At 33.1% G+C, this 12,727-nt stretch overlaps 1 protein-coding gene across 1 annotated transcript; it reads left to right on the top strand.

The window, feature by feature from the left end:
* Nucleotides 1-1,731: 1,731 nt before the first annotated feature.
* On the top strand, nucleotides 1,732-10,560 carry LOC110662040 (cellulose synthase A catalytic subunit 7 [UDP-forming]). Its single transcript, XM_021820904.2, has 13 exons — nucleotides 1,732-1,898; nucleotides 2,125-2,320; nucleotides 2,416-2,618; nucleotides 2,692-2,785; nucleotides 2,865-2,979; nucleotides 4,028-4,294; nucleotides 7,411-7,756; nucleotides 7,850-8,113; nucleotides 8,209-8,421; nucleotides 8,539-8,746; nucleotides 8,868-9,064; nucleotides 9,148-9,501; nucleotides 9,781-10,560. Exons 1-13 carry the CDS (start codon nucleotides 1,824-1,826, stop codon nucleotides 10,360-10,362), a joined length of 3,114 nt encoding a protein of 1,037 aa, XP_021676596.2. The 5' UTR covers nucleotides 1,732-1,823; the 3' UTR covers nucleotides 10,363-10,560.
* The last annotated feature ends 2,167 nt before the right edge of the window (nucleotides 10,561-12,727 follow it).

The raw sequence follows: 12,727 nt of genomic DNA, 5'->3' as shown, positions 1-12,727 counted from the left end.
TAGGAGTGGTGCCAATTGAGGATAAATTGAGAGAAGGGAGATTGAGGTGGTTTGGTCATGTGAAGCGTAGATATACGGGGGCTCCAGTTAGACAAGTAGAGTACATTAGGTTAGAGGATAGAAAAAAAAAGGGGTAGACCTAAATTGACTTGGAGGAGAGTAGTACAACATGACCTAGAAGCATTATACATTTCTAAAGATTTAACCCAAAATCGTTTAGAGTGGAGAAAGCGAATCCATATAGCCGATCCTAAATTTTTGGGATGAAGGTTTAGTTGAGTTGAATTGAGTTGAGTTGAGTATTGTTAACAAATACTTAAATGAAATTATAAAAGGCATTTTTCTCACTTGTAAATCTTTCTTGATAATAGAAAATTATTAAAATCTTGGACAATATTAGTTGTTCTAATAGTTGTTAGCTATTTTAGTAGCTATCAACTGTTTTACTATCTGTTAACTGTTAATGATTAACTATTTATATAGTGATTTAAAGCAGAAGTGTTCGGTAAAAATAGTTATTGAGTTAGCTGTTAAATATAAAAATATTGATATCTCTAAACTTTAGAAGGGATAATTTTTCATAAACTATTCCATCATCTCTAAATACTAATATAAATATTATGTTATCGAAATAAGAAAGATAGTATTTTAATTATGGTCAAAATATTAAATATTATTTTAAAAACTGTTATCAAATATGGCTTAAGGAAGAGACGCTGTGGAATTTAAATTTCTAATTTTTTAAATTACAAGATAGATATTCAATAAGTAAATTATTCATTTAATAATTAAATATGTCAAAATATGGGAAAACTAATGTATACATACAAAGCAATAAAAACAATTATTAGTGGGTTATGAGCACTCCATAGATTCACATGCATTGCCAACGACATTTTCTTAATCATCCCGCAATCATAGTTTTGTCAATTGTGGCAATGTTATTAGCTAAGTGTCTAAATAATTATTTATATACAAATATTCTTTAAAATATTTAAAGGGAAAAAATCAATAAAAACAAGCTAAAAAGAATGAAAGAAAAAAAAAAAAAAACCATTTTGGTATTTACAGTCCAGCATAATTTTATTTTCAGCTACTTTTTATTTATTGCGTTTAAGTTTTATCTACTTTAAGAGCGTACTTGCATTTGACCAACATATATTTAAAATAAATAATTATATAATGTTCTAATGATATTTTAATTGATAAAATAAGGAAATTTCAATTATCATCAATTGAATTAATCTTTTTTTCCTCATTTGAAAACAAAAAATTTGCAAAATTTAATTTAATTAATTTATTTTTTTAACTTTTATATTTAAAATAAAAGAATTCAATTTTTTTAAAATTCAATTTTTTTAATTTAAGAAAAAATAAAAGTGAAGTATTTATGTGAAAATTTAATTGAGTATGAGTATCACACTTTTTTTTTTTTTCAAAACACTTTCTTTTTGTAAAAGAAAATAAAATACATTCAGTGATTTTTTTTGGTAAGTATATTTTTTTAATGAAAAAATTAACTGGCATTAGTTTACAACACGGCTCAGTGGCCGTTGAAAGAAAAAAGACATAAGAAACGTAGTAGAAGTGTTTAAGGTAGTTGAAAAATAGAAGAAGCTTAGCTTTAGGGCAACGGTGACTCTGCAACCAACGCCCACCACCACCACCACCCCATCTCTCTTACCAGGATGAATTAGGTAAGAAAGACAGATATCAAGCTTCCATATACCCTACCCTTTTCATTCTTAAAAAAGAAACACCCTTCACCTCTCACCCCTAACCCATTTCTTTCTTCTCTCTCTTCTCTCCATTCACAGATCACCATGGAAGCCAGCGCTGGCCTTGTTGCCGGCTCTCACAACCGCAATGAGCTCGTCGTCATTCATGGCCATGAAGAGGTAACCAATCAGATCACATGCATGCTTTTAGAAATAACGTACCAACATACACTTGTTGAAAATCATGTGCATGCATGCATGCATGTTTAAGCTAGCTCTTTGTGTTTTCCTTTTTATTTTTGCTTGATTAATCTCTCAACGGTTGAATTCATAACCTCACAATAATCCTGAAGAAGAATAAACAAATCCAATACCATTAATGCGAAACTCATTCTTTTTTGTGCAGCCTAAGCCTTTGAAGAACTTGGATGGTCAAGTTTGTGAGATATGTGGGGATCAGATTGGGTTAACGGTGGATGGAGATCTGTTCGTGGCTTGCAATGAGTGTGGTTTTCCAGTTTGTAGGCCTTGCTATGAGTATGAAAGAAGAGAAGGAACTCAAGTTTGTCCTCAGTGCAAAACTAGATACAAGCGTCTCAAGGGCATGCAGATATATATATTTGCTGGAAATTAACAGTATCATTTCTTCTTGTTCTTGACCATATTCCAAACTAATTTTTGTACAAAATTTGCACAGGGAGCCCCAGGGTTGCGGGAGACGATGATGAGGAGGACGTTGATGATATTGAACATGAGTTCAACATTGAAGATGAGCAAGACAAGAACAAGCATCTCACAGAGGCTATGCTTTATGGGAAGATGACCTATGGAAGAGGCCATGACGATGAGGAAAATAGCCAATTCCCACCAGTTATAGCCGGTGGATTCAGATCAAAACCAGTAAGCAACTCTTTCTTCGCTTTGATTTTCCATCTTTCTATGCAGTTTTTAATTAGATTGGAAATTCATGCAGGTCAGTGGAGAGTTTCCTATTGGATCTCATGGAGAACAGATGTTGGCGTCTTCACTTCATAAACGAGTGCATCCATATCCAGTATCTGAGCCAGGTAGTACATGCATCTAGTTTGAATTGATTGAAATTTTGTCTTCATTTTCTTCTCATAGTTTGGTAAAATTGTTAATTAGGAAGTGCGAAATGGGATGAAACGAGAAAGAGGGGATGGAAGGAGAAGATGGATGACTGGAAAATGCAGCAAGGCAATCTGGGACCTGAACCTGATGATGATCCTGACGCAGTCATGTGAGCGTCCACTTTAATTTATTTTTATTTAGAAAGATGATTTTGTATATTTGCATTTATTAATTTAATTTTAATTTAGGGTAATTTATTATTATTATTATTATTATTATTATTATTATTATTATTATTATTATTATTATTATTATTATTATTATTATTATTATTAACACTAGTATTCTTGTATTTTAAAATATAGACTATTTAACCCCTCAATTAGCTCAATTGCTTACATCATTCAATTAGGTTCTTCCGTAAATTTTGGTTATTAGTATTTAAAATTAATTACTATTTATTTTTCAAACATTGTAATTAATTATGTACAGTTTCATCTTTCAACTTTGGAAATATTATAATTTGTTTCTCTCTCTCCCCCCTCTTTCTATATCTCCCTTCCATTTATGTCTCTCTCTCTCTATTGCATCAAAGAGACAAAAGATTGAAACAGGAAGAGAGAGAAAGATAAGGAAACAGAGGAGAAAGAGAGATAAAGAGAAATGAACGAGAGAGGACTTGATAGAGAGGGAAAGAGAGAGACATAAAAAGGAGAGAGGAAGAGAGATAGAAATGGGGAGAGAATAAATAAGAGAGAAAGGCAGAGTGAGGAGCAAAGAGAGGGAGAGACTGAGAGAAACTTTAAATAATTGCAAAATTGAGGAATAAAATAATAGATAATTCTAATGTTTTGAGATTAAATAATAATGAATCTTAATATTAAGGGGAAAAATGAATGAATAAGATCTAAGTGTGTGAAGAAAGCAAAAATACAAAATTTTTTATTTTAATATGCAATTAAAGTGCGAGGTACCTTCTTACTTTAATTTATAGAAAGATTCACTTTAATTTAAGAAAATAAGCGCGCGAGTTTATGCGTGAAATCTCTTATATTGTAATACACTACGAGGAAGCTAAAGAGAAACTAAAATAAGTTTACGCATGGCTTGTATACTTGGAACCTTTTATATAATTATATATGAATTTCTCTTGAAGCTATGTTACTAATTTTGCTAAAGTTCCATAAATTTAATGTGTAAACCATTACTGGACGCAGGGTAGATGAGACAAGGCAGCCACTTTCGAGGAAAGTACCAATTGCATCTAGCAAGATCAACCCATATAGAATGATTATTGTGGCTCGCCTTGTGATATTGGCTTTATTTCTTCGGTATAGAATATTGAACCCAGTGCATGATGCAATTGGGCTCTGGCTAACATCTATCATCTGTGAGATCTGGTTTGCATTTTCATGGATTCTTGATCAGTTCCCCAAGTGGCTCCCAATTGATCGTGAGACCTATCTTGATCGCCTTTCTCTCAGGTAATACACCACTACATTCAATTTGCAAGCAAACATCTCTATATGTATATATAGCCTTTTAACATTTGTATAGTTAATCTATTATTAGTATCGAGATGCTAAAAGTTTTATTATATTCTATTTATTTTATTTTTGAGATGGTTAATTTCATTATAGTCGAAAGGAGGAGGAGAAAAGTATCCTAGATTTTGTTATAGCATATGACCTAATACTAGCAAATACCTACTTTATAAAAAGGGAGTCACATTTAGTAACTTTCAAAAGTGGGCAATATAGAAGCTAAATTGACTTCCTCTTAACAAGGAAGACAAATAGAGCTCTATGCAAGAATTACAAGGTCATTCCGGGAGAGACTTTAAAAAGTCAATATCGTTAAGTGGTCTTGGATGTCAAGTTTAGAAACAATTCAAGTAAGGCTAGAAAAAATATTATAGCTCGAATAAAGTAGTAGGAGTTCAAAGGAGTAAAACAAATGAAGTTCAAAAATAAGCTTCTTGAGTCCGAAGCATGTAAGCTGGATGTAGAGGCCAATAGTATGTGGATACAGATGGCATCAAAGATTAGAGAAGTAGTTAGAAAAGTATTTAGAGGGTCTAGAGGACATGGACCACCCTCAAAAGAGAGATGGTGGTGGAATGAGAAAGTACAAAAGGCCGTGAAGAGAAAGAGAGAATGGTATAAGAAATTACCTAAGTGTGATAATAATGAAGTGTATAAACAGTACAAGATAGCAAAGAAAGAGGCAAAAAAAAAAAAAACAGTTAGTCAAGCAAGAGCATAGGTATTTGAAAAGTTAAATGAGAAACTTGGAGCTAAAGAAGGAGAGACAAATATTTATAGATTAGCAAGAAGGAGAGAAAAGAAATATCAAGATCTCAATCAAGTTAGGTGAATTAAAGATAAAGAAGGAAAAGTGTTATCGAAAGATGAGGACATTAAAGAAAGATGGAGAAATTATTTTGATAATCTCTTTAACAATAGTCAAAGTAGTAATTGTGTGAATGTAGACTACAGAGCAATATAAAAGAATATAAATTACACTAGAAGGATTAGATCTTCAGAAGTAAAGGAAGCACTTAAGAAAATGAAAGTGGGTAAAGCCTGTAGACCTGATGGAATACTAGTTGAAGTATGGAAGTGTTTGGGAGATATGGGAGTGACATGGTTAACTAAATTATTTAATAAGATTCTAAACTCAAAAAAAATGCCTGATGATTGGAGGAAAAGAATTTTAATATCTATTTTTAAAAATAAGGGAGACATATAGAGTTGCTCAAGCTATAGGGGAATTAAACTCATGAGCCATACTATGAAGTTGTGGGAGAGAGTTATGGAACATCGACTACGTCATGACACTTCTGTCTCTCCCAATCAATTTGGCTTCATGCTCGGTCATTCAACTATAGAAGCGATCTTTCTCATTAGAAGCTTGAAGGAAAAATATAGAGATATGAAGAAAGATCTACATATGGTTTTTATTGATTTGGAGAAGGCTTATGATAATATTCCAAGAGATCTCTTGTGGAGAGTATTAGAACAAAAGAGGATATCTATTAGATATATACAAGTGTTGAAAGATATATATGAAGGAGCAACTACTATTATACGCACAGTGGGAGGAGACACAAGAGATTTTTCTATCTCAGTTGGATTACACTAAGGTTTAGCTATAAGCCCTTCCTTTTTACATTAGTTCTAGATGGATTGATAGGACATATACAAAAAAGTATCCCTTGGTGCATGATATTTACGGATGATAATAGTTCTGATAGATGAGATGCGAGAAGGAGTCAATAGAAAGCTAGAGCTTTGGAGAAGCACTCTAGAGCCAAAGGGCTTTAAGTTAAGTAGAACAAAGATAGAATACATGCATTACAAGTTCAGTGAATATCGAACTGGTGATGGGGAATGAGTTAGTTTGGATGGAGTGGTATTACCCCAAAGTAATCACTTTAAATATCTCGGCTCAATCCTTCAAGTAGATGGGAGATGTGAGGAGGATGTTAGTCATAGGATTAAAGTCGGATGGTTGAGGTGGAGACGTGCCATGAGAGTTTTGTGTGATCGCAAGATTCCCAATAAGTTGAAAGAAAAATTTTACCGTACAGCCATACGACTAGCCATGTTATATGGTAGTGAGTATTGAACAATGAAGGAGTAGTATGTGTCTAAGATAAGAGTCGCAAAGATAAAAATGTTTAGGTGGATGAGTGGCTATACTAGACTAGATAAAATCCGTAATGAGAGTATTAGAGAAAAGGTAGGAGTAGTGCCAATTGAGGATAAGTTGAGAGAAGGGAGATTGAGGTGATTTGGTCATGTGAATGGTAGACATACGGAGATTCTAGTTAGACAAGTAAAGCATATTGGGTTAGAGGATAGAAAGAAAAGAAGGGGTAGACTTAAACTGACTTGGAGGAAAGTAGTACAACATGACCTAGAAACATTACATATTTCCGAGGATTTAACCCAAAATCATTTAAAGTGAAGAAAAAAAATCCATATAGCCGACCCTAATAAATTTTTGAGATAAAAGTTTAGTTTAATTTAGCAGAATGAAATTTGATAAATACATTCTGATTAATTACAATGAAATCCATATGAGACTCAATGATTTTAGGACGAAGAAAAGGGGAATAGTGAGGGCCATGACTCCCCCAACCCTTCTAAAACTTTCTTTTACACTCACATGTATCCTAGCAAAATTTATTTCACTTTAGTTTTTAGCTCTTCCAAATAATTTTTATTATTTTATCATGATTTAAGTAATATGAAATATTAGAATATTTTATTCCTTATCATACATTTAATATATTTTTATAGTATTGGTACAGTAATTTTTTTTTTAACCGTTTCTATTATGACATATATGACATTAACCCCTTTAAAATATATATAAATAATCATTGTGATTGATTGTTTTTAAATTAATTTTATATATAACACTGATTCCCATAATTTTGACTTTGTCCTGCATTGTTTACAATAAAATCGTTCTAAATACACCTTTCATTGGGAAGCCTATGGCATAACGTCCATTTGGCCTCAATATATGATATAATTATAAATTTTTGTTACAAATCTTATGGTAATTAGTGACGAGTTTTGTAATGTAGATATGAGAGGGAAGGTGAGCCGAATATGCTAGCTCCAGTGGATTTCTTCGTCAGTACTGTGGATCCTATGAAGGAACCTCCCTTGGTGACTGCAAATACAATATTGTCAATCTTGGCTGTGGATTATCCAGTAGAAAAGATCTCATGCTACCTCTCAGATGATGGTGCTTCCATGTGCACCTTTGAAGCCTTGTCTGAAACCGCTGAATTTGCAAGAAAATGGGTACCATTCTGCAAGAAATTTAACATAGAGCCTCGAGCCCCTGAGATGTACTTCGCTTTAAAGGTGGATTATCTCAAAGACAAGGTCCAGCCTACCTTCGTTAAAGAACGTAGAGCTATGAAGGTTTGTGATTAACCTCTCTACGCCCTTTACAATGGAAGGACTTGATGTTGTTTTAGTTAATGAAAATGCTACATATTTTTGTGTTCTTTATAGAGAGAATATGAAGAATTCAAGGTCAGGATAAACGCTATTGTAGCAAAAGCACAGAAGGTTCCTCCAGAGGGATGGATAATGCAAGATGGGACTCCATGGCCTGGAAATAATACCAGGGATCACCCTGGTATGATTCAAGTGTTTCTGGGTCACAGTGGAGGTCATGATGTTGAAGGAAATGAGCTCCCTCGCCTCGTTTATGTGTCTCGTGAAAAAAGGCCTGGTTTTGCACATCACAAGAAAGCTGGTGCCATGAATGCTCTGGTAATGAACAAAATTCCACAAGATCTCACTCTTGTTTATATGTTGTAGCTTCACCTTTGCAAGGGTTGCTTAATTTTTTGCTTGGCAATTTCTAGATTCGTGTCTCTGCAGTACTTACCAATGCACCATTCATGCTAAACTTGGATTGTGATCACTATGTCAATAATAGCAAAGCCGTCAGAGAAGCCATGTGTTTCTTGATGGATCCTCAAACAGGGAAGAAAGTTTGTTATGTACAATTCCCTCAAAGATTCGATGGTATAGATAAGCATGATCGATATGCAAATAGAAACACAGTCTTCTTTGATGTAAGTGCTATTTTTCAGTTACATATTTTTGCTTAGTGTTTTTGATCCAATAAATATGTAAATTATACAGGGAATAATTATGAAATGATATACTTGAATTTTTCTATGTTCTTGCAGATTAACATGAAAGGTCTAGATGGAGTTCAAGGTCCTGTGTATGTCGGGACTGGATGTGTTTTTAGAAGGCAAGCACTATATGGATATGAACCACCAAAGGATCCTAAGCGCCCAAAAATGGTTAGTTGTGACTGCTGCCCATGTTTTGGGCGCCGCAAAACGAAGGAATCTAAGAGAGGTGCTAATGGAGAAGCTACAAATCTTGAAGGTTTGTCAAAAACACACACCTCACTAATCAATCTTTTAATGCTACTTGGTTCATAAATCATTTTCCTTCGAATGTCATCTTCATGCATTCTTTTTTTTTTTCTTTTTTTTTTCCTTGGCAGGAGTGGATGATGACAAGCAACTTTTGATGTCCCAGATGAATTTTGAGAAGAGATTTGGACAGTCGGCAATTTTTGTGACTTCAACTTTAATGGAAGAAGGTGGTGTCCCTCCTTCCTCAAGTCCTGCATCTTTGCTTAAAGAAGCCATTCATGTGATTAGTTGTGGCTATGAAGACAAAACCGATTGGGGAACTGAGGTAATATCAACATAGCCAAAACCTGATAGCTCTTCTGGGTACAAATTTTAGTCTCTTGGATAACGTTGCTTTTGCCTGTGCAGCTTGGCTGGATTTATGGTTCAATTACAGAGGATATCCTTACAGGTTTCAAGATGCATTGTCGCGGCTGGAGGTCCATCTACTGCATGCCTAAGAGACCTGCATTTAAAGGTTCAGCTCCTATCAATCTGTCAGATCGGCTGAACCAAGTGCTTAGGTGGGCCCTTGGTTCTGTTGAGATCTTCTTTAGTCGTCACAGTCCTGTCTGGTATGGCTATAAAGAAGGAAAGCTCAAGTGGCTTGAGAGATTCGCATATGTCAACACAACTGTCTATCCTTTCACCTCCATACCACTTCTTGCATATTGTACCTTGCCTGCCATATGCTTGCTGACAGATAAATTCATCATGCCCGAGGTAATGATGTAATTTAACTTTTCTCCAATGTTTCATAAAAGATAAAAAAAAAATAGCACATATGCATAGCTTTAGTAGGCATAGAAGGTTAATATAGATTTATTCATCAACCTAGATTATTTAATGCCAGCCCCATAACAATAAATGATTTTCATAAGAAACTCGGTCACGTTGGATGTAGATTTGTTTTCAAGTTCCATGCTAGCATTGCAAACATGAATTGATTTGTTTCTAAGTTCTAAGATAATATTTAACTTATTTGATTTTATTACAATCCAGATAAGCACCTTTGCAAGTCTTTTCTTCATTGCTTTATTCATATCAATCTTTGCAACGGGTATTCTTGAGCTAAGATGGAGTGGGGTGAGCATTGAAGAATGGTGGAGAAATGAGCAATTCTGGGTCATTGGTGGAATATCAGCTCATCTCTTTGCTGTTGTGCAAGGTCTTCTAAAGATTTTAGCTGGCATTGACACAAACTTCACAGTTACATCCAAAGCAACTGATGATGAAGAATTTGGAGAACTATATGCTTTTAAATGGACAACCCTCTTGATACCTCCAACTACCATCCTAATCATCAACCTTGTTGGAGTTGTTGCTGGAGTCTCAGATGCTATAAATAATGGATACCAATCATGGGGGCCATTATTTGGCAAGCTCTTCTTTGCCTTCTGGGTGATTGTCCACCTCTACCCATTCCTGAAAGGTTTGATGGGGCGGCAAAACAGGACACCGACCATTGTTGTTATCTGGTCTGTTCTCTTGGCTTCAATATTTTCCTTGCTTTGGGTTCGAATAGACCCATTTGTCATGAAAACCAAGGGACCTGACACTAAGCAATGTGGAATCAACTGCTAGGAAGTTTTTCCGATATGCATATCTTTGGAAGATACATGTACATACTTGCTTTTACAAGTATATCAAATATGATGTATGAATCAACGAAATGCAAATGCACAATGAATAAAGCTAGAGTGAAAATTTTTGTGCAGCATTTTGCAATGTACCAAGTTTTGTAATTGAAGTGAAAGATTTGATTTTTATATTATTTTTTCACACGAACTTTTTCTAGGAATTGCATAATAATTTTGTGATTTCTAAAGAATAAGATATGGGACGGTGGTTTTGTAACTGAAGAATGGGGATAATAAGTTAGAAGGGCTTTATTGTTACTCAATTAGATGTTTGGGAAGTTTATATTACAAATTGAAATTTTATGATAACATTGTTACAATGATTTAAGTTTAGGGAAGATGAATGAAATTTACCCCATTAATTGGTTCATTTGATTTATAATCCGACCAACCAATTTAAACTTGAATGGGTTTATTAGTTCACTAGCTACTCACTAGGTTTATAAGTGAACCATAGTGGATTAAGATTTGGTTCTCAATTAAATTGATTCGATCGAGTAATTCAATTTGGTTTTCAAAACTATAGTTCCACCCCTATTTAATGGTTCTCAATTAAATTGATTCGATCGAGTAATTCAATTTAGTTTTCAAAACTATGGTTCCACCCCTATTTAAAATAGTTCCATTCTTGTACTTCATAACTAAAGAACTACAACAATGACAAGAGATTGATGTCATTAGTTTAAATACGTTCTAGTATCCTTTATTTCAGATTATTTTGGGGCTCCACATTCCAAAATTCAAATATAACATAAGTCTTAATAGTGATACATTAATTTCGTGGTTTACAATTTCATTTTTTTTTTAAATCTTATTACAATTATTTAAGAATTAATTCATTACAAAAAAATGAGGTCAGATTAAAATTAAGGTAAAGACGATCTCAAACCCTAGCCTTTAAAAATCATAATATTATAACTGCATGAAGAAAAGAATATGATATCTTCAACCTCCCACCCAATCAGGTAAAGCAAAATCAGTATATTTTTACTAAATAACAAGATGAAAGGTTATTAATATTTGATTATCTGTGCGTCTAATTGTTATCTTTAATTCCAGGAGATTTCTTACCCAGCTTAGTTCTATGATTGTACAAATGGATCCAATCAATGATATGCTACCAGCTCAAATATAATATTCAAATTATTATTTTTTCTTAACTATGGTTAGAACCCAACAATGAAAATTAAAAATAAAGAAACAAATTTAAATTACCCTAACTTTAAATTGAAAATTCTTGTCTTGACTTAATTCATTATGGATCAAAGAAATAAATATATAAAATTAATGTATTTAATAAATAAATCTCACTATACAATTTATATCTTGAATTCACGACAGAGCGTGTATAAATAAGAAAAATTCCCTTAAATTGTCACTCACTGTAATTTTTATTTTATTTTTATTTTTTTATACACGGTTCTATATTTTTCATCATCTATCTAGTGCCGTCTGCACCATTGAAAACAGAAGAAGAGGACATTGGCTCTATTTACATAGTAAAAAACACAGAAATAGTTAACTGTCAATTCTTATATGTATAAACTTTTGTTTTTTTGACTTTATGTATATAATAGATATGTGTGCAGGAAAAAGCAATATAAATACAACTCTTAACAATAAAGAGTGTAGGCCCACTTTTTAGAAATATTTAAAAAAGAAAACTGATTTTTATTTGAGCTAGCAACATATCATTGGTTGGGTTCATGTGTGGGGTTATGAACCAGTGCCAGTTTAGAAATTTTCTTAATGGCAACAAAATATTGAAAGAAAGGTGTCGTATATAACATTTATTTTATGTAGTCAAGGTATTTGATTTTTTTTTTTTTTGGTATTACCATATATAAAATATTGTAATAACCAATATATCATTAGCATGCAACCAAAATTTATCAATAAATCTGAATTATATACAACAATAAGTGAGAAAATGGTCAAATACATTATTTAGCACCTGACCCTTACATAAAGGGTCAGTTAGCTCCATAATCTTTTTATTGTTAACATTTAACACCTAACATTATTAATTTTATAACTTTTTAACACTTGTCATCCTAGTTCGCAAGTCGCGTGGATATAAGCTTTGTTACGTAAGTGATACTGTTAAAAGAAGATGACATGGAAGAAAAATAATAAAAAAGCAAATGGTAACAAAACTAAACCCTAATTAGGGATTAAAGACCCATTTATTAATAGATGCAATTGCCTTTCAATGGTAAAAATTCATTCTTTCTCCATTACCCATTTGTCTTTCATTGTCTCTATCGTTTGAAGATTCAATGGAGCTTCTTTAATCCAATTGAACAAAG

Source organism: Hevea brasiliensis, chromosome 13 (genome assembly GCF_030052815.1).
Source record: "Hevea brasiliensis isolate MT/VB/25A 57/8 chromosome 13, ASM3005281v1, whole genome shotgun sequence".
In the NCBI taxonomy this organism is placed as follows: domain Eukaryota; kingdom Viridiplantae; phylum Streptophyta; class Magnoliopsida; order Malpighiales; family Euphorbiaceae; genus Hevea; species Hevea brasiliensis.
Note: the sequence above shows the minus strand (reverse complement) of the source record. Positions and strands in the feature narration are given on the sequence as shown.